Source organism: Vulpes vulpes, chromosome 3 (assembly GCF_048418805.1).
Source record: "Vulpes vulpes isolate BD-2025 chromosome 3, VulVul3, whole genome shotgun sequence".
Taxonomy (NCBI): Eukaryota; Metazoa; Chordata; class Mammalia; order Carnivora; family Canidae; genus Vulpes; species Vulpes vulpes.
Genome location: NC_132782.1, coordinates 15,186,692 through 15,208,179, shown reverse-complemented (window position 1 = coordinate 15,208,179; position 21,488 = coordinate 15,186,692). Strand labels below are relative to the sequence as shown.

At 33.9% G+C, this 21,488-nt stretch overlaps 2 protein-coding genes across 14 annotated transcripts in view; one reads left to right on the top strand and one right to left on the bottom strand.

Annotated features, from left to right (window-relative positions):
- Positions 1–6,885, top strand: part of CFAP210 (cilia and flagella associated protein 210) — a 42,665-nt gene extending 35,780 nt beyond the window's left edge. The window contains exon 9 of the mRNA XM_025994284.2: positions 2,441–6,885. Coding sequence (XP_025850069.2) covers positions 2,441–2,785 — 345 coding nt within the window. The 3' untranslated portion in view covers positions 2,786–6,885. The remainder of the gene's footprint in view (positions 1–2,440) is intronic.
- PPIG (peptidylprolyl isomerase G) overlaps positions 4,455–21,488 on the bottom strand; it is a 51,715-nt gene continuing 34,681 nt past the window's right edge. For all 13 annotated transcript variants that reach the window (XM_072751873.1, XM_025994097.2, XM_025994093.2 and 10 more), the window contains 5 exons: positions 16,738–16,951; positions 15,771–15,938; positions 13,053–13,140; positions 10,352–10,488; positions 4,455–10,148 (listed from right to left, as the gene is read on the bottom strand). In XM_072751873.1, the coding sequence (XP_072607974.1) occupies positions 9,041–10,148; positions 10,352–10,488; positions 13,053–13,140; positions 15,771–15,938; positions 16,738–16,951 (1,715 nt within the window). In that variant the 3' untranslated portion in view covers positions 4,455–9,040. The remainder of the gene's footprint in view (positions 10,149–10,351; positions 10,489–13,052; positions 13,141–15,770; positions 15,939–16,737; positions 16,952–21,488) is intronic.

Below are 21,488 nucleotides of genomic sequence, written 5' to 3'. Positions count from 1 at the left end.
GGGGTTGGGAGGTGGGTAACTGGGTGATGGACATTGAGGGCATGTGGTGTAATGAGCACTGGGTGTTATATAAGACTGATGAATCACTGACCTCTACCTCTTAAGCCAATAATATATGTTAATTAAATAAAAACTTTTTAAAACTTTAAAAATTTCTCTGCTGAGAAAAAAAGAGAAGTTCTTTTATAAATCTATTTATGCTTAATGCATATCAAAATTGAGGCATTATGTGATCCATCCCTTCCACTGTCACTTCCTTTCTGTACTTCAAATGTTTCCCCTTGTTTCCTTATATCTTACACAAATTGCTACCAAACAGACATATTCCAATTGTTCTGTAAGTTCCCAAATTCCTGCATTTTACCTTTTATGAGAGTGGTTTTAGCTTTTTCTTTTTTTTCAGTCTTTTTGAAGGTTATTTTCTATTTTTTCTAACTCCTGATACTGTATTACCAATTCAACAAATAGCACATAGCCTTTTTTTTTTTTTTTTTTTTTAAGCACATAAACCTTAACTTTGGAGCACCTGGGTAGCTCAGTCATTTAAACATCTTGCCTTCAGGGATCCCTGGGTGGCGCAGCGGTTTGGCGCCTGCCTTTGGCCCAGGGCGCGATCCTGGAGACCTGGGATCGAATCCCACATCGGGCTCCCGGTGCATGGAGCCTGCTTCTCCCTCTGCCTGTGTCTCTGCCTCTCTCTCTCTCTGTGACTATTATAAATAAATAATAAAAAAAAAAATTAAAAAAAAATAAACATCTTGCCTTCAGCTCAGGTCATGATCCCAGGGTCCTGAAATCCAGTCCTCCATAGGGCTTCCTGCTCAGCAGTGAGTCTGCTTTCCCCTCTCCCTCTACACACGCCGCCCACTCATGCCTGCTGTCTCTCAAAACCTTAATTTTGAATTGTAGCACTAATAAAAATATGGTATTTCATATTGTTATGGTTGTTCTATTTATAAATTTCAACGTATGGTAGTTATCAGGTTTGGGCTACTATTTTATGTGTTGGTTACTGATTTAGGAAAATATTTTCATGAATATTAAATGGATTCATAAGTAGAATCACTCAATTTTTGACAAACAGCATTTCTTAAAATGCTAAGACAAAAAGTCAGTTGGATTTCATTAAAATCACCTTATCTAATTAGTTAAATGAACAATGTTTTCGCAAATATAGAGAGTTATAAGAGAAAATTGTGAGATGTAAATTGGCTTTTGGTAAATTGCTTAGAGTACTTACTCCACCCAGTTCCAGATCAATCAGCCTACATTGATAAATGTCGCTTACTACAACTTCAAATTCCTGGAAAAAGAAAATGCAATTGGTTTAATTTAGTTCAGATATTCACTGCTAACTTAATCTTATGTGGCTGGATCACATGGTATATTGGACTGTTGTAGAACAGTGGATTTGAGTAAGTTCCTTCAGAATTGGGGACGGGGGAGGCCACCTGACTGGCTCAATTGGAACAACATGCCACTCTTGATCTCAGGGTCATAGGAGTTCAAGCCCCACACTGGGTGTGGAAAGTACTTTAAAAAAAAAAAAATAGTGGATGGGTTGGAGACAGTGATCGGTAGGTCTTCTATACCTGCCAAAGTACACCTTTGTGTAAATGGTAGAAACAGAATTCAGAGAGAGCACAAGCAGAGGGAGCAGGAGAGGGAGAAGCAGACTCCCCACTGAGCAAGGAGCCCAACAACATGGGGCTTGATCCCAGGATGTGGGACCATTACCTGAGCCAAAGGCAGACCCTTTAACCTACTTGAGCTACCCAACTTCCCCTAGAAACAGGATTCTAAATTCAGTTGATTTTTACCTAAAGTTCATGCTTTTCACTACACTGCTATATTGTCTGAAGATACGTCATTGCATAAGGCTATATGCAATATAGCCACTGAGCCACTGCTTTGAGCATAGGACTGAGAAGCATGGGAGAATTTCTGAAATTATAGTATATACAGGTGCCCCATGAACAACACAGGTTTGAACTGTGGTAGTCCACTTACACATGGATTCTTTTTTCACACATACACTGGAAAGTTTTCTGGAGATATGCTACCATTTGAAAACCTTGCAGATGAGCCAACCAGAGTCTAGAAATATGCCCCACCAAATTAAAAAAAAAAAAAAAGGTATATGCAGCATATAACACATATATGCATACAAATTGTGTCAACTTTATGTTATCAGTGAGGCTTCTGGTCAGCAGTAAGCTTTTAGAAGTTTTGGTAAGTCAAAAGTTATATAGGAATTCTTTACTGTACCAGGTGCTGGCATCCCTAACCCCCATGTTGTTCAAGGGCCAAGTGTAGTTAAGTCAGAACTTGTCACCTATTAGTAGGTTTAGAAGATTTTATCTGCAACTTCAAATGCTATGTATATTTAGAAAATTGATCTCACCACCATGACCTTGCATTTTCTTTCTTTCCCAAACAGGCCAAAAATAAATTTAATGCAAAGCAAGACAAACAAGCAGAATTAGAGTATTACAGACTTGCTGAAGCACTTGTGGCTGAAAAGGAGAAGGAATTCCAAGATTATGCCAGAGAAGTAATTGAACTGGAGTCTGAATCAACAAATAAATATATTTATCCTCTTGTAAAAGCTGTACAGGAAGGACACGGAGGTGGCCGTGGACCAGTTTTTGTGGACAGAGGTGGATTAAGACCCAGTTATCAGGCAAATGATGCCACTGGAGTCCAGCTTCCTTTTTATAACTCTCAGGGATCAAAATACAGTAATTTTCAAAAGTCTAAGGGAAGACTAGGTTTTACATGGTAGAAAAAAGTTTATTTTTAAGATTGAGAGGACTAAGTTGTAGCTAATATGAGCTACAATTAAGTCAATTTTATGCTTATAATTTGTTAATAAATCTGCTTTTAAGTGCAATTATGTATATCTAATGGATTCTTCACTACCAAAGTTTAATAATTTGAATTCCTTTATTGATAACATACACAACATAGTGCAATTTTAGCCTTTAAAAAAGTTTTCAGTAGCATTTAGTCACAATATTAACCATTACCAGATCTAGTTCCAGAATGTTTCACTGCTCCAAATGCAAACCCTGAACCTAAGCAGTCACTTCCTACTTCTCTCCCTCCATAGCCTCTGGCAACCACTAATTGGCTCTGTCTCTATGGATTTGCCTATTTTGGATACTTCATATAATTATATGGAATCATATTGTAGCCTTTTGTGTCTGGCCTTTTTCATTTATTTTCAGGTTTCATTCATGTTGTACCATTATCAGTACTTTGTTCCTTTTTATAGTTGAGTAATATTCCATTGGAAGAAGTTCTCTCTTCAGCAGAAATGTACATAATTACCCTTCAGTACTTAACTTTTAGTTTCAAACATTACCAATATTATTACTAACAGTAGGATTACAGAATTTATAACTTTTTAAAGTTTATTTTGTAGAGTGTAACTTGCTAGACATGTGCAAATTAGTTTTTAAGTTACCTGAAGTAATTTCTCTACAGTTATATGAGCAGTTTGATACACAGGTGACTGTGAGGGTGATAGCAGCCAATAGAACTCAAGGTTTTGAGTTGTACAATAATTTTCACATATCCCATTGGTAACTGTGTTTAATAGTGACATACAAGTTCTTTTCCTTTTTCACAGGGCTACTAAATTGTTAGGTAATTCTTTTGCCACCATGTTAAAAATTACCCAGATGCTGGGGTGCCTGGGTGGCTTGGTCAGTTAAGTGTCAACCCTTGATTTTGGCTCAGGTCATGCTCTCAGGGTCCTGGGATTGAACCCCATGTCTGGCTCCCTGCTCAGTGAGGAGTCTGCTTATCCTTCTCTCTCTGCTCCTGCCCTTTCTCTCCTTTTCTCAAATGAATAAAGTAAAAATTACTGGATGCAAAGGCTCGATGAACTAATAAGCCAGGAAACCTCCGCCATATATTTTTTTCTTTAAAATTTTTTAGAAAGTACTGTACATTATTTAGGGGTGATTACTAGTTTTGGATGAAGCTATCTTCACATTACAAAACAGGAAATATGTTTCTACAAAATGGTTCATTTCATAAATGTTTATAACCAACTTATCAGAGTGACAAACAAAAATTAAAGACATTACTAGTTTTCTTCCTATGTAAGCAGTTTGATTGATTACCTTTAATTGGGCTGGTCTTTCTACTGGAAGTAAGCACATTAAAAACAAAAGGGCTATACAAAGTTTCAAAATTAATCACAAAACAATTGCGTGTAAAGAACTGAGTGCAGAGCACTCAGAACAGTGGAAACAGAACTGCTGTAATTTTCCAATATAAGAAATCCATAGCTAAAATGTGTGGCTAAGGTATTTTGGTATGGAGGGGGAAACCATGTAAAAATTATCAAACAGCACTTAAAAAGAAAAAAGAAATACTGGTATTAGGTTGGGAAAGATGTTTGAGAAGGAAACCTAGAAAGCAATGAAAATGGAAAAAGCAAATTGATACTAAAAGTATTTTAATACACAATTAATTTACACAGTTCATATGAAGCACTCACATTTTACATATTCTCCTGGCTAAATAAAGCATTTAAAAACACTCCAAAATTCGAGAATTTAGTATTACCTGTTAACACATACAAACCACTGAATGGCCAGAACATTTTTATCTAACCATATATTACTTTCAGTGACTAACTTTCAAGTTGGTGCATTTTCCCTAAATATATCTAATTTAAATAAAAATGAAACCAAACAAGAAACCAAAAACTAGACAATCTTTTACAAGTCAATTAACATCAATATGGCTTTACAATGTTAAGTGTTATATTAAAACTGGCAAGCACAGGATATAATACAGTGTTCCCAATGCTGAGAAATTTGGAGGAATTAAAAAGCAAATGGTAGCATTCCAGTAGACAATAATGCAAATTCCAAATCTAACCTTAAGTTTGCTGAGGCAAAAGACACATTGTAATCTGAAGCATTATGATTAAACATTTACATTAGAATTTTATCTCCAAACCTTCTGGAAATCATCACTGCTGACTAAATTCTTAAAGCAGCTCAGTATTGTTAAAACTCTTTGCTCAGTTTTTCCTAATACAAATTCTATATCCCCATGGGTAAAATAAAAGTATATTTTAGTTGATTTATCTTCATTATTTAGCTTTTAACAAAAATAAAGGTTGAATAACTAATACAACAGTAATTTTAAAAATACAAAACAAACTGTTATAGTTTATTTAATGTTTAACTATAAAAGTTGATAGTTTCAGAGTTTAAATTCTGTAAAATGCAGTTTGCAGAAAACAGTTTTAACAGTTACTAGACTAATGATAAAAGAAGCAGCATTTTGAAACTAATTATATAATTGTGACAACAACTTTATTCCTAAATTTCATTAAAAAAATATACATCACAGTGACTTTTGAGCTAGGAAAAGAAGTGCATTAACTTCACTTGAATTTATCCCTTCCACAAAGAGAGCAGCCACAACTTTTAACATCCCCACATACAAATATCCAATTCATTTATCAATCCTTCAAAGTACTAGAAACACACAAAAGAGAAACAAAATACACAGCATGGGCTTTTGGTAACACAGGACTTTGTTTTGAAAAAAAAAAAAAAAAAAAAAAAAGGCAGAAACATAACTTAACCCCACAACTCCTCCTATACCTGAAAACAAAACCCCTCAACAATCCCTTCTCCAACCTTGCTGATGGACTTTTATTTATGTGATTTTTCTTTTAATATTTACTTCTTGTATCATACCACAGGCCAGTTTGCATGTCTGAAGCCTTTAAAGGTAGCTGGGAAATCCACTATGGGTAGGTGTCAGTCAATGCTGCACTTCCTAGAGTTTATTAATTTTTAACTATTGCAACAAAACAACTTTTCAGAATAAACAGGTTATAAATCTATAATCCTTGGAGTTTATTCATCTGTAAATGTATGAATACTAAACTGAATAATTACAATAAGCATGATCAGAAGACAGGAAATTACCCATTTTATGTATTTTTATAACAATCAACTATATATCATGTATATTTAAAGTACCTTCTGGTGAAGGTAAAGGGAACAAGTTACTATGGAAATTTACTATAAAAGATTCAAATTGTGATGAAAAAAATTGCTACCTGGAGTAAAGCACAGTGAGATACTAAAAAAACCCATACTAACTTGTTCCATATACTAACGTGAAAACAAATTAGAATTGTCCTTTAACATCACTACTCAAAATACCGAAACCCAATGTGTTCCTTTCTACAATATTAAGAAATGTTCACTTTTCAGTTTAATACCTTCTACCGGGTACAAGAATCAAAGGCCATTCAGCAAAGCCAATATGAATCAGTATCATACTTGTACAAAGATTTATCAGACACATTCTTTGAAACTTCTGTGAGGGCTTTAAGGTACTCTATTAGAAACTACAATGCTCTATGAACTCATTAACTGTGATTTAAAAATATTTTAAAGCAATCCAGCAGATTCTCTACTGAACATTAATCTCTCTGTAGTGTCAATTTCTGTGGCAGATGGTTTACCCCCCAAAAAGAATGAAATAATCATGAAAAAAATTCTCAGAACTTGCCAAACAATAGAATAAACCTATTAAATATCTTTAGAGGATATCAAGTCAAAGATAGTTTGAGGTAAACCGTAAGCTCAGACAGAACTATAAAATCAATTTGACAGTAAACAAAGAGCCGTCTTTCTGGAAAGAGGATATTCAAAATAAAAGCTAAAGGTGACACAACTATTAAAAATGTAATAAAACTAAAAAAAATTTAATAAAAGGACTGTTTGAGCTATGTGCTATTCTGATGCAAAGGCAGATGACATAGTTAATGCTGTTTAATTATTTTCTAAATGTTTTTTGTATTCTGAAAATAAAATCTACCTGATTGTCATCTTTCAATTTCTTCACTATATCTGTTCTACTGTAAAAACTAACAGCTTTTAAATGTCTATAAATGCTTAGAATGGAGTTGCTCTTTTGAAAACCACAACAGAATACTACTTATAGAAATTACTTTTTCCCGTATGGTTACTTATCTATGATTCTTAGTAAAGCTTTACAATCAGACAACATGTAATAAGTATTTTTACTTAGCATGGGTTTTTGTTGTTGTTATTAGAAATCCTTTCTTAAATAGCACCTTTCTTAAAGCTCAAATAGTTTATAACGAGATTTTTAAAATGCAATTTACTGAATTTAAGACAATAACTAATTTAAGATATGTAACAGATTATACAGCTTGGGAACTCAAGGTTCAATCATCCCTAAGGTAGGTTTGTGGTCAGTCTCTAAGAAATCAATCATCCCAGATTATCATAAACATCTATCACTTTTATCGTCAGGAAAAAAAATTTAGAAAAGACTTCATTGTGGATATTTGCTTCAAGATATTCCAAACAATCTTATAATCATTATCTATTATTCATTATGGAAACAACTACCACAATGCCAAATATGTCATTACTGTATTAATCAATAATGGGAAATATGTTAAGCACTGCTTTGCTCAGTACAAACAGCACTGAGTCTAATTACTGGATTTACCAAGAAGCTACCCTGGTAAAAGAGTTGACACTACATTGACAAATATTAAAGTACAAAACACTCTAAAGGCTACTATTAATTTCTGAAATTTCTTCTCAAATGAGGAAGGTTTTCTGTTTGCTGGATGTTCAATATTTTATTTTTTATTTAGAAGAGAAATTACAGGAAAAAAGGCCACACATCACAAAAATAGCAATATACAACACACAAAATTCTAAATGGACTTTGGGTATCTTTTATTGTTTAAATTTTGCAACTTTCTACTCTATGCTATGTGGCAATGTTATACACGCCAAGCTAAAACAATGTTAACAGTAATGGTATAAAGCCATCTGAATAGAAAGAAACCAGAGTCATAAACATGCTATACCCTATTGTGATACATATATAGAAAAGATGCATTTTCTTGCCATTTGAAACTCACTACTATGAGTTAGAGAAGCCAGCTTAAGTTAAAAAAAAACAAAACATAAACAAAAACAAAAACAAAACAAGTACCATGCAGAATTAACACTCAACTCTATATAGACCAGTGGCCAAAAAAAAAAAATCTCGGAAGTTAGTATATCAATACTAACAATTTTTAGAATCTCACATAAAGACCTGCACAAGTGGTATGTTTTAGTGAGAAAAATATCTTCATTTTAGAGAAAGGTAATGAGAATAATAATAACGCAATGTTCCCCAAAGCAAAAATTTCATCTTTTGAGACCAAAAGCAACATAGAATTGAGAATTACAATCTGAATTTCCAAGGTATAGTTCCTGTCAGATGCTGTATAACAGCAAATCAAACTTAATCCTTTATCAGCTGAAAAAAGTACTCAATTATTTTTGTAGACAAGTGAAACAAAACTAGTCAGGAAAAATATTAGTATGAATCAAGCTATTAGTGGAATTATAAAGAACATAGGAAGTGCAATATAAGTAACTTTTAAAGCACAAATTACTATAAAATAAAAAGTGATGACCTAAGATCTCAAATTATTAGGATCCTGCTTTTCTGTTTAATTAAAAGCTGCAGCTGCTGCAAGCCTCTATTTAAATGCAACCATAAAATCTATACAAGATTTCTTCTAACTAGTGGCTTCTAAAGATACTTTAATCATGAGAAACACAAGCTTCTGTAACAATGTATTCCAACAATCAGTTATGCTTGTTTTGAACTGGCTGATCACACAAACTGGGATGTAGAATAGCATACTTGCTACTGGCTGATTGTTGCAACACAAAAATGCATACATGAAATAGTTAAACACAGCACACAGTATTACACCAAAGTGTTTTTCTCATTTCAAGTTTATTAAAACTTTAGCAGTACAAATTATCCAGGTTGCAGATTATCAAAAGATCAACTCAATGAAGTCCACATTAAAAAAAAAAAAAAAAAAAAAAGACAAACATAAAACCCAAAAACAATGAAAAGAGGAAAACAACATAAAGGAGATTCATCAGCAAGTCTCTAAAACTTAAAATTTGAGACAGAATGGAAATAAGTTTACACAACTCACTCATCCACTTTTGTCTTCATCTGTTCCAGGGCTTGATTCATGATCAAATTTTTTATTTTTATCATGTATGTGGTCATTTTCTTGACCCTTTGATTTTTGGTTTTCTTTTTCCACTGAGGATCTGGTCTTCTCGTCATCCTTATTTTTCAATGTGGAGAACTTTAATTCATTGTCCTGACTACTTTGTTTTATTTTTGAGAATGGACTTTGATCTCTCTCAGCCTTTTTTTCCCTGTTATTTGAGCTATTATGATCACGATTTTTAGAGTACATTCTCTTCTCACCCTCAGAATTTTCTTTTCTGTGTGAACTCTTACTTTCTTGGTTTCTGTATTTTTCCTTGTTTCTACTTTGACTTTCTTCCCTCTCTGAGCTCCGTGAATCTCTCCTTCTCCTTCTCCTATCTTTACTTCTCGATCTTCCTGGTGTTGCTCTTCTCTCTCGGCTTCGAGACCTTCCTCTTCTCCTGTATTCCTGTTCTCTGTATCTATGGTAATCCTTGCTTCTGCTGCGATCTCGGTCATGGCTTCTAGATCGCACTCTTCGGCTCCTGTCCCTACTTCTGCTCCGTTCCCTTGTTCTACTGTTGTAACTGTGCTTGCCTTTAGTTGTATCACGCTCTCTACTCCTAGACTGTGCACGTCTATCTTTTTCCTTACTTTTATTATGATCATGCTCATTACTCTTTGATTCTAACTGTTTAGACTTCTCTTTACTTCTACTCCTTTCCTGATCTTTTCCTTTAGAATCAGACTTTTCTTTTTCTTTAATAATCTCATGATCCCTTTCTTTACTCCTTGACCTCATCCTCTTTTCTTCATGTCTATTATGCTTTGTATCTCTTTCTTTACTCTTTGATTTCTCTTTGCTTTTACTCCTACTTTTAGATTTGGCCCTTTTCTTCACTTTGTTTTTATTATACTTCTCATCTTTTTCTGAATTTCTTCTGATGTCTCTCTCTTTGCTGTTAGATTTGTGATCTTTAACTTTCTTTTCCTTTTCATTTTTTCTGTTTGGACTCTCAGACACATGCCTGTGATCAATTACTTTTTTCTCTTTTATTCTAACTGGGCTTCTTTGATTTTCTTTTATTTCGTTTAACTCACTCCTAAAAAATAAGGAGAAAAAAGTTTTTTGGAAATTTTATTAGGAAAACAATGGTATCCATTATTAGCCAAAATGGCACTCTATATCCTTTAAAATATTCAGAAACAATTTAAATAGCTATAAATAAACTTTATGTACAAAAGTAAAAAAAAAAACAAAAACCAAACTTGTCACTACATTTGAAATAATATAGTTAATTCTTACTTATCCCCTTTGATCCATCTTTCACCACTTGATACCCTCATTCTTTGTGCTCTCTGCATCTCTTGCCTCCAATGTGGAGGAGTCTCACTACGTCTGAAACGATCCCTTGATCTGGATCTAGAAGGAGTTCGGTAACGCTTAAAAAAATAAAAAGGGAAAAAATTTAATGTATAAAAATATAAAAGCATTACAATAGCTATAGCATATACATTTCTAGGTTCAAATAAAATATCTGATATTTCTATACCCTTTATAATAAGGAAACTTCCTAATTTTCAAGAATGAAACCTGTGGAGCAAAAATACTTTAAACATTCACTCTACTATAAATTCCAAATAAAAAGCATTAACCACATAAATTCTAGCCACCCTTGTACTCTCCACAGAGCTGTCCTATTTTAGTTATGCTACTGGAACATAACAGTTACAACTTGCCAAGTTCCAATTTGGAAATAAGTATTCTTGATATTTCAAAGCAAATATCCCATATTGTGAGAATAATTGAGTAAAGGCATAGATGTTCATTTATTCAAGCAATATTTACTCAGCTCTTGGAATGGCCAACAACTTTATTATGTATTGATGAAACATTAGTGAGCCAAGACATATCTCGATTTTGCCCCTCTGGAATTGAATTCTACAAGGCTAAGAGAACCCATAGGCAGATATATATTCACAAATATTAACAAGCCTAATTCAGCTACAATTAGAATCAGTATAAAAGAAGTACAAAGTGCTCAGAAAATATGTAACAAAGAGATCTGGCCTAGTACAGGGAAAGTTAAATGACAATTAAAATCTAAAAAACTAACAAACATGCATGAGGAGTTACATAGGCTAGGGTAAGGAAAAGGTAAAAGTGTGAGGATGGATGGTTAAGGAAGAACATGTGAAACATAAGAAATAATCATATTTGAAGGTCCTGTGATGGGAAAAAACACTGCATTTTTTTTTTTTTTTTAGAAAAGATCATAAGATAGATCAGTATGGCTAAAGACAAAAACTGCCAGGGAAAGTAATACTAAATAATACTGATGAGGCAAGCAAGGACTAGTTTATGAGGTCTCATTGGATAAATCCAAAATTGTTAACATGGCCTAAGATTGATGGCAAAGGAGTGACATTTTCATTTTTAAATGAACATTTTGGATGCTATTTAGAGAACGAATTCTATCAGTGATTCTCAAAATGTAGTCGGGGATCCCAAGATTTTATATTATATCATGCCATTTGCCTTTTTCTCTTTCACTCTCATTGTACAGTGGAGTTTTTCAGAGACTATGTGATGTTTCCAATATCTTTCCTTTCATAGCTAATGGAATGTATGCTTATACATTTTTGTATTTTAAACAGTACTTGGTTTTAATTTCTAAAACTGTAAAATATCGATAGATATAACCCAAATCACAAAAAGTTCTTTTGGGTTCTCAGTAATTTTTTAGGAGTGTAAAGAGATTCTGGAACACCTGGGTGGTTCAGTCAGTTAAGTGTCCAACTCCTGATTTCAGCTCAGGTGTTGATATCAAGGTTGTGAGTTCAAGCTCTGCATTAAAAAAAAAAAAAAAAGTGTAAAAGAGTGTAAAGAGAGATTCTAAGACAAAAATGTTTGAAAACTGCCATGAGAACAGTTAGAAGGAAATTTCTACTTCAGAAAATATACAAAGGGAAACTGAATTAAGATGGTGGGAGTGGAGTCTGAGAGAAACAGATGGATTTCAAGGTATTTAGAACAGGTTGAAATGAAAACATGATTTGGTGATAAAGGAGAGAAATAAAATGATTTTGGGCTATAAGTAACTGCACAGATGGTGGTGTCTAAAACTGAAAGTAGGAACCTAAAGGAGGATCACCTGGTCTGAATAAGAAGTGTTTATGCTCAACATTATCTAGACTGAGTTTGATGTGTTTGTTAAACAATTAGCTGACTGTCAAATAAGTCTTGGTACCAAACAGCAAATGAACATTTGGTAATTATCAACATATAGGTAGCCACTGAAACTGTGAGTGATAAGACTGCCCAAGGATCAAAAGGTAAGAGTTGGAACCCTGAGGTACTACTATATTAAGGGCCAGTTATAGTAGCATTGGACATTTAAAATAGACTGGCCAAGAGACTGAAAGAAAATAGGATGGAAGCAAGTGGAAAAAGCATTACAGGGAGGGAGATTAAGTAAGACAAAGGCTGGAAGGACCTATTGGATTTTGTGACATGTAGCCAACTGTGTATCAAGTGCTATTTTCAGCAGAATGGTAGAAGACAAATTGAAATGGTTTAGAAAGAAGTAGTGAAAAAATAATATACCAAGTATAGCCACATTCCTAATAAGTCTTGAAAACACAAGAAGATATTCAAATTCTGATGGGGAGAATCCAATAAAGAGAAAGAGGATGAAATATAAGCACAGGGTTAATTTTTATTAATTTTTAAAAAAGATTAGAGATACAGTGATCAGGAAGTAACAAGGAGGCACAAGAAAGATACTCATCTCATTTTTACCATGTAGATGTAAAATCTATTACATCCCATGTATTTTCAGTCTGGAAGTACCAACACAAAGAAGTTACTATAAAAAGAGAACATATAATTCAATACCCCTATCTAAATTTTAGTTACTTATGTATAAAAGAATATTTAAGAAACACTCAAATTATTTATGATAAATACAATATTATTAAGATTTCTGGGAAAAAGAATCACCTACCCTTGGTCCTCTTCCTTTAATTTTCCTGCCAGACCTAGTAACTAAAAGTCGCCTCTGATATGAAGCAGGCTGGGAGTTAGGTGGATTACTAGAAGGAAGCAAAGGGAAAATTAAAATATACACAATTCAGTATTACTCAGCCAACAAAAAAAAAATGCAATCTTACCATTTGTAATAACGTGAGTAGAACTAGAGGGTATAATGCTGTAAGTCAGAGAAAGAGTTATCATGATTTCACTTATATGTGGAAGTTAACAAGACAAAGGATCATAGGGGAAGGGAGGAAAGAATAAAATCAGATGAAATCAGAAAGGGAGACAAATTATAAGACTCTTAATAATGGGAAATAGGGATCCCTGGGTGGCGCAGCGGTTTAGCGCCTGCCTTTGGCCCAGGGCACGATCCTGGAGACCCGGGATCAAATCCCACGTCGGGCTCCCGGTGCATGGAGCCTGCTTCTCCTCTGCCTGTGTCTCTGCCTCTCTCTCTCTCTCTCTCTCTCTCTCTCTCTCTGTGTGTGACTATCATAAATAAAAAAAATTAAAAAAAAATAATGGGAAATAAATGGAGGGTTGCTAAAGGGATGGGGTAACTTGGTAATGGGCACTGAGGAGGGCGGTGCTTGATGTAATGAGCGTTGGGTGTTGTGTGCAACTGATAAATCACTATACCTCTGAAACTAATAAGATACTAATTAGATTTAAATTAAAATATTAAAACATAATATAAAATGAATCTGGAGAATTAGCTTTACTGATCTAAACTAATAAATTTAAAATCTTATACATAATCAGTGGTTTTCAATGTTATCAATTCCTAGTAGGTAGTATTTGGAAAAGTATGGGAGCATTTTTCGACTGCCAATGACTAGAGAGTGCTACTGGTACTTACTGCCACAAGTTAAGAATGCTAAAATCTTACAATGCACGAGGATGAAGAACTATTCTGCCCCAAAATGCCAGCTGTGTGCTGAGAAACACTGTTAAAAATAACCTTTCTAAAGGTGAAATTAACTTGACAGTGTTAAGGAAAATCATCATAGAAGAGCTGACAGTGTTAAGGAAAATCAACATAGCTCACCACAGGCTGTATGACACTAAGAATAATTTTAAAAGTATCTTATTTGAGGCGCGCCTGTGTGGCTTAGTTGAGCATTCAACTCTTGATTTCAGCACAGGTCGTGATCTCAGGGGCCTGGGACTGAGCCCATATTGGGATCTGCAGGGAATCTACTTGAGATTCTTTCCCTCTGCCCCTCTTCCCACTGGTGCACACACACTCTCTAAAATAAATAAATAAAATCTTTAAAAAACAAAACAACCCCCTACCATCTTATTCTAAAGTAGTTTATAATCCTATAAGCAACTGTTCACTGTTAAAAGAACTATAGAAGGGCAGCCCTGATGGCCCAGTGGTTTAGTGCCACCTGCAGCCTGGGGTGTAATCCTGGAGACCTGGGATCGAGTCCCACGTTGGGCTCCCTGCATGGAGCCTGCTTCTCCCTCTGCCTGTGTCTCTGCCTCTCTCTCTCTCTCTCTCTTTCTCTCTCTCTCATGAATGAATGAATAAAATCTTAAGGGAAAAAAAAAAAAAAACTACAGAAAAGATAAGTACTGAGAAATAAGCAGACACAAGCTGATGTGAATTAGCAAAATGTTTATATCCTGGTTTACACCAAAAAAGGAAACGGTTTTCAAAAAATAATGAGTTAATATTTAATTAGTACCAACAATATTCATGTAAGTTATGTTCGAAAAGTTCATTTTTAAGTAGCTCAAACATTCTCTCTGCAATAATCTATTTCCTTAAAAATATCCTTTCCTAATACTTAAGGAAAAATTAACTCAATCCAATCCATCAAAATTACCCCAAGTTTCAAATAAGTTTTGGGTTTTTGTTTTTTGTTTTAAAGATATTATTTATTCATAAGAGACACATAGAGGCAGACACAGGCAGAGGGAGAGGCAGGCTCCTTGTGGGGAACCTGATGCAAGACTCGATCCTGAACTCCAGGACCACGCCTGAGCCAAAGGCAGATAGATGCTCAACCACTGAGCCATCTAGGCGTCCCTCAAATCAGTTTTTTTTTAAGCTAAGATTTATTTTTATATTTTTACTATATTGTGTAAGTATAGGGGAAAACTCAAAATTTTATTACTTTTATGCTATAACAACACATTTCTAATAATAAATAAAATGATTTCAATCTTTTTTCTACTGTTGGACATAATTATTAAAATGATTTATAAAGAACAGGCCTACTAATACTAATAATGTGAATTTATGTACAAAATTCTCAAAGAACTTGAATATGGTATCAATTTTCATTACCACAATACTATAAATCAGGCATGAAAAACAGCATTTTTGCCTATTAGACAAATTGGAAAATAAAGGTTCTTACTTGCTTATTAGTTTAATATATACAAATTACACAGTAAGATACTTAGCTTGTTTTAAATGGAATTGGTCTGAAATTGCCAAAATGCCAACAAAGGCATTTTGTGGTGCTTATTTTTCAAAAAAGTAACTTTTACTCAAAATCTGTTTGAATTCAGTTCTTTTAAGCTATGTGGTTAACAAAAAGGAGCTTTGCTAACATTATCCTATAAAAAAAGATTTCAATCTTAAGACAAAGTCATCAGTTAAATCTTGTTTAAAGTAAGTGAAGACTTAAAAGAATGTAGAACACTCTACCAGACAGACACATTAACATACCACTCTCTCTCTCTCTCTCTTTCTCTGTTTTTCCTCTCTTTTTCATCAGCTTTAGGAGGACTTTTTCTCATTAGGAATCTATTTTCAGGTATAGGAGGGATCTCTTCTGGACGGACAGTAGACTGGGGTTGTGCTTCAAGATTTTCAGTCTCACTTTCACTAGATGCACTTAACAGAAAACACACAAAACAAATTCCATTTCATTATTACGTATCTATCCCAAATTTCCAATTGTTGGTATTTTCTTTATAAGATATTACAATATATATGCCATCCTGCCCACTCCCCCACAAAGATGCAGTAACACAGGGAAAATCCTCCTTCATTTCTCTGACAAACCAGCTAACCAACCCAAAACCAAAATCAATGATTTCTGTTATTACATTCTCAGAATTTTCCAATAAAATGAGTCTAAAATATGGAACTCCATAAGCCATGCACTGATAAAATACTTAAAATGTAGGCAAATAAATTAGTTGCTTTAAAGGCAATAGGCATATAATGACAAGTTTTAGTATAAAAAGATTCAGACAAAACAGAAAAATATACTGTCATTATTTGCTTTTACCCTTGTGCTTGCATAGCAACAAAGGAAATAAAGGACAAAAAAAAAAGCAAGAAAGACTGCTATAAAACATAAGGAAAATAAATAACCGGTTTCCTATAATTCTCGTTAACGCTAAATATTTATCTCCTATGAAACACAAACCTATAAAACCAAAGCATCATTTCACTGAGTTCAGACAAACTAAAATGAATAGTTTTGTTGAAAATGGAAATGAAGAAAAAGGAAATGAAATGTACCTAATATAGACTATAGAATAAAAATGGTCTTATACTTCATGCAAGAAAGTATTTCTCACTTTTTTAATATTGCTATACAGTTTATCCAAAATCTCAATAGATTTACTTATAAACTGAAGACAATTCAAATATAAAGCTAGTACTATAAAAGTAAAATTAAGACCTTTTCTTGCTTTTCTTTCGCTTCTTCTTTTCTTTCTTGTGTTTTCGGGAATTTTTCCTATGTTTCTTTTTTCTTTTTTTTGATTTCTCTTCAGAAGCACTTTCTGAATCAGAAGAATCAGAAGAGGACTGAGAATCACTTGAGCTATCTGAGTCACTGGATGAAGAGGAGGAGGAGGAGGATGACTTATGTCTTTTCTTTTCTTCTTTCTTAGCTTTAATAAAAAATAAAAAAAGGTTTTGGTCAGCATTTTTTAGATAAACTTTTAAGTGAAAATTTAAATTTGCTGTAGATTCTAAGTCCAATATTTAACACTTAGCTCATCCACCTATTTGAACTGAGGAGTACAGGAAAGGAGTCAAGACTTAGTCAAGACTTAGTATTAGAATCTAGATCTCTGGCTTCATGGATCAAAGTTGTATCTACTTTGCCAAATAATTTTGGAAAAGTAACAGGTAAGTCTAAGACTAAGTTGATTTTAGAAAACACTTAAATGACATTATCTAAAAAGCACAGAATTTTAGGACTCCCAGATTCAAATCTTCTTGTGGTTTTCAACTTTTTCTTATTATCAAGAATAGAGGCAGAACTGTAGGAGAGAAATAACACACACAAAAAATTATTTACATGAATGTGGAAAATAAGAAACATGACTCCACTGGCATTGGCTTATTTTCATACCTGAGCATTCTTCTAATTATTAAGAAATTTCACTTCACTGAAGAGCACTGTTACCACAGAGGGTAGTCATTTGCCAATGGTTAATAACTTTGCTACAAACAAGTTACTTCAAATTAAAATTTTATGTTAGGTTAATTAGGTAATAATTTTTAAAGGGATCCCAAAACTCAAATGCTTTAAGGACTAGGCAACTAATATAAATAAGTGAAGTATGATACAGGAATTAGGCAAAGAGAAGACAAACTGAATAGAGCTTGACTCATCAAAAGGTATTCTAATTCAAACTATGGTGGACTTAAAGTGAAATCAGAGCAGAAATAGGACAACATTGACATATGGATAACTGTAATAGACTGGAACACATCAAATATATTAGAATCCATCAGTTCATAATGTTATTGGTAAGTAAAATTTAAAGAATTTACCTGCTTTTCCTTATACAAACTGTACCACAGGCTAACCAAACAGTGGATGAAAGGAAGATGCTCTTTATCAAAAGTATTCCAGGAATAAATGAAGCAGAAATTATACAGTCAGGATATCATCATTTTGCAACTCATAATGAGGCACTGACACCAAGAGCTGCTGCACAGCACAAAAACTACCTTTGGTATGTGACTCTTGCTCCCATCAAGAAATCAATCCAAACAGCATCTGATCAACATTCTAGATCTAACTACAAGTCATATGAATAGAAGTTAAAAAGAACACATTACATAACAAAGATGCAATCAGGGTAATTCAATGTGTGCAATAGTGGGAAACAGTACAGGATAAATGACCTAGCTTGTTCAACAAATGAGTCTCAAGAATACAAAAGACATGGCAGTGGAAATCTCTTTAAAACAAAATTAAAAAAATCTTACAACCCCAATGTCTGAACCTTGGATTCAAATTAAAACATTAAAAAAGTAACATTAAACAGAAATCTGAACACTGAAAGGAATATTCAGGAATACAAGTGTGTGTGTACATATGATTACAATATTGGTTTTTTTAATAGAACCGTTTTCAAGGGACCCAAAATGAAATATTTATCAATTAAATGTTATGCCTAGAATTTGCTTCAAAATAACAAGAAGGGAGAACTGGCCAGGGTATAGGTAAAATGAGACTGGCCATGACTTAATTATTGAAGGAGGAATGAACACTTGTTTGCTTATACTATTTAAACCACTTCTGTATATGTTATTATTTTCTATGATTTAAAAAAAAAATCAGAGGACAAAGAAAATACATCTTTGAACTGACTGTTGGTTGTTTACAGACCTTAACTGAAAGGGTTAACAGTTGGTTTTATAACCCTTCCTTTAGCCTCAGGAGCACCTGAGGATATGGCACTTGGCCAAATCATTTTTGAAACTCTTAACTCCGAAGTTATAAATAAGAGTGTGCTAATTATAAGATAAATGACAATGTGGCTGAAGTTACTATGTATTTTACCCGGGACTTGCAGTTCACTGCCAAGATTGTTTTTCTAGTACCGATGATCTCATCTAGAGAATAGGAGTAAGGTATAAAACATGAGGGGGCAGAGGTGGGGAGAAGGGTGGGTGAAGAGACTCGAGGTAAGGGCTTCATCACACAGTCATGTTCCTCAAGATCATGAACATAACAAGTGTGAGATGCCTGGGACATATGTAAACTCCACCTGAATATCATGAGATCTCTCTATGTTGCTGCTGTACAAACTGTACTGTTTCCGTCCTGTATCCCTTCTTAAAGGAAAATAACCTTAGTATTGAGTGAAGTCTATTTTGTCTCATGAGTCCAGCCGTTAATGTGAACCCAAGACCACTATTGTTGGTTGAGGCACAGAATGGGTATGTAAACATAAACTGAAACATCTACTTATATATACTACAAACCTGAGAGATGGGTGGGTGGGTAGGAGATAATCAAACTTAAATTAAAGGAGTAAATTAATAATGAATAACTCTAAATATGAGATCACAAAACAGGCAAGCAAAATAAAAATATTTTACATAAACACAGTAATGCTTTACTTGATTACCATGATTTACCAGATTAACAAAGCTTTATTTACCAGTTTCAACTTGTACTTTTTTGCACTGAGATTCTTTTCCATGAGAAATACATTGCAATTGGTTTCTTTAACAAATAAGCCTAATTTGCTCCCCATCAAATTTACATCAAAGGTGTCAAATGTATTAAATATATTTCAAATGACCTTTTAGTCACACATCACTTTTCAAGAAAACATTTGGGTGAAACAAAATATCACAACAATATGAAATGCCAGAGAGAGATTTATAACTACTTCTTATGGTAATATATATAATCTAAATATCAGATGACATCCAACTACAAAAGGAAAATAAACTGTGTTTTAGGAAAAATGCCTTGGAAGGGAGCTTAGAAAGTTCTAAGGTTAAAAAAGTTCCCTCTTCTGATGTTTGTCAATATTATTTTAAAAGTAACATTTAAGTTTACATGCGTGTCCTTTTCCTATGATCTGCTCAGGAAAAAAAGGGAAAAAATGAGAAAGAAATGGCAGTTAAAGTACAGAAGAGTATAAAGGCAAAAACAGAGACATAATGAAATCAGTATTAGTTCTAATAGAATGATGTATCCTGAGCCTCAAAATCTGTGTTAAACTAAATTTAAAAATAGGATTTAGGCACATTATGAATCCAACTGAAATTTTATCCTTCTCAGATAAACAAATACAAATGACCAAACCCCTGTACAGTTAAAAATCCACAGGTATTTCTGACTCCACAGAAACTTAATTACTACTGTTAACTGCTACTGTTAACTGCTAAGTTTAACCAGTAGTTAAACTTAACTACTACTTAACTGCTACTGTTGACCAGAAACCTTACCAAAAATAAAAGTCAAGCAACACATATTTTGTAGGTTATATAGATTGTACACTGCATTTTTCTTTATTTTTTTATTTTTTTTTTTAAATTTTTTATTTATTTATGATAGTCACACAGAGAGGGAGAGAGAGAGGGGGGCAGAGACACAGGCAGAGGGAGAAGCAGGCTCCATGCACCGGGAGCCCGACGTGGGACTTGATCCCGGGTCTCCAGGATCGCACCCTGGGTCAAAGGGCAGGCACCAAACCGTTGCGCCACTCAGGGATCCCTGCATTTTTCTTTAGAGAGAGGCGGAGAAGAGACAGAGAGAAGGGGAGTTGGAAGGGCAGAAGAAGGAGAAAAATTTAAGCAGGCTCCACGCCCAGCATGAAGCCCAATGTGGGGCTGGATCCCTCAAACCTGAGATCATGATCTGAGTTGAAATCAAGAGTCAGATGCTTAGCCAGTTGAGCCACTCAGGTGTCTCCATATACTGTATTCTTAAAATAAACTAGAGAAAAATGTTAAGAAAATCATAAGGAAGAAAAATACATTTATAGTACTGTACTGTTTATATATTTTAAAAATCCATGTACAAGTGGACTCAAGCAGTTCAAACTCGTGTGGTTCAGTATGTTTAATTGAATAGTATGTATGCAACATGTATGCAACATGATGCCAGGATACAAAGATAAAGAACTGTACGCAGAGTATGGGGATGTTCGATAGTAAATTTCTAAGACATGCACCTTCCTTCACAGAATTCAGAATTTGGAAAAAAAAAAAACCAACAAGTGTGCACTGAATAGCAAAGAACATCAGAAAATATACACTTACGTAGTAAATTTTCTAAAAACTCTGACTATAAATTATATATGGATTTAGAAGTGAGTATGGTCAATAAACACAAGAGTAGTAGAAAGGCTTTCAAGAAGTAAAGTCAGTTCCAATGTTACACAACATATATATATATTCCTGTAAATCACTATGCTGTGTATAAAAAATTACACAATAAAAACTACATGGCTTATGGGAAAAATGAGGGAAGGGGTGCAAAACTCAAAAACTTCATCAATGACATGAAAAAAGGATAGGAAACTAATAAAAATGACAGCAGATTTTTACATGTTAAGTGGTTAATACATAAATACAACAATCAATGTGGCACTTTACTTTGGAAAAAACCTGGGGTTTGCTTGTGGCAATAAATATTAGGGGGCTATAACTTGTGAGTTTGTATAAAGT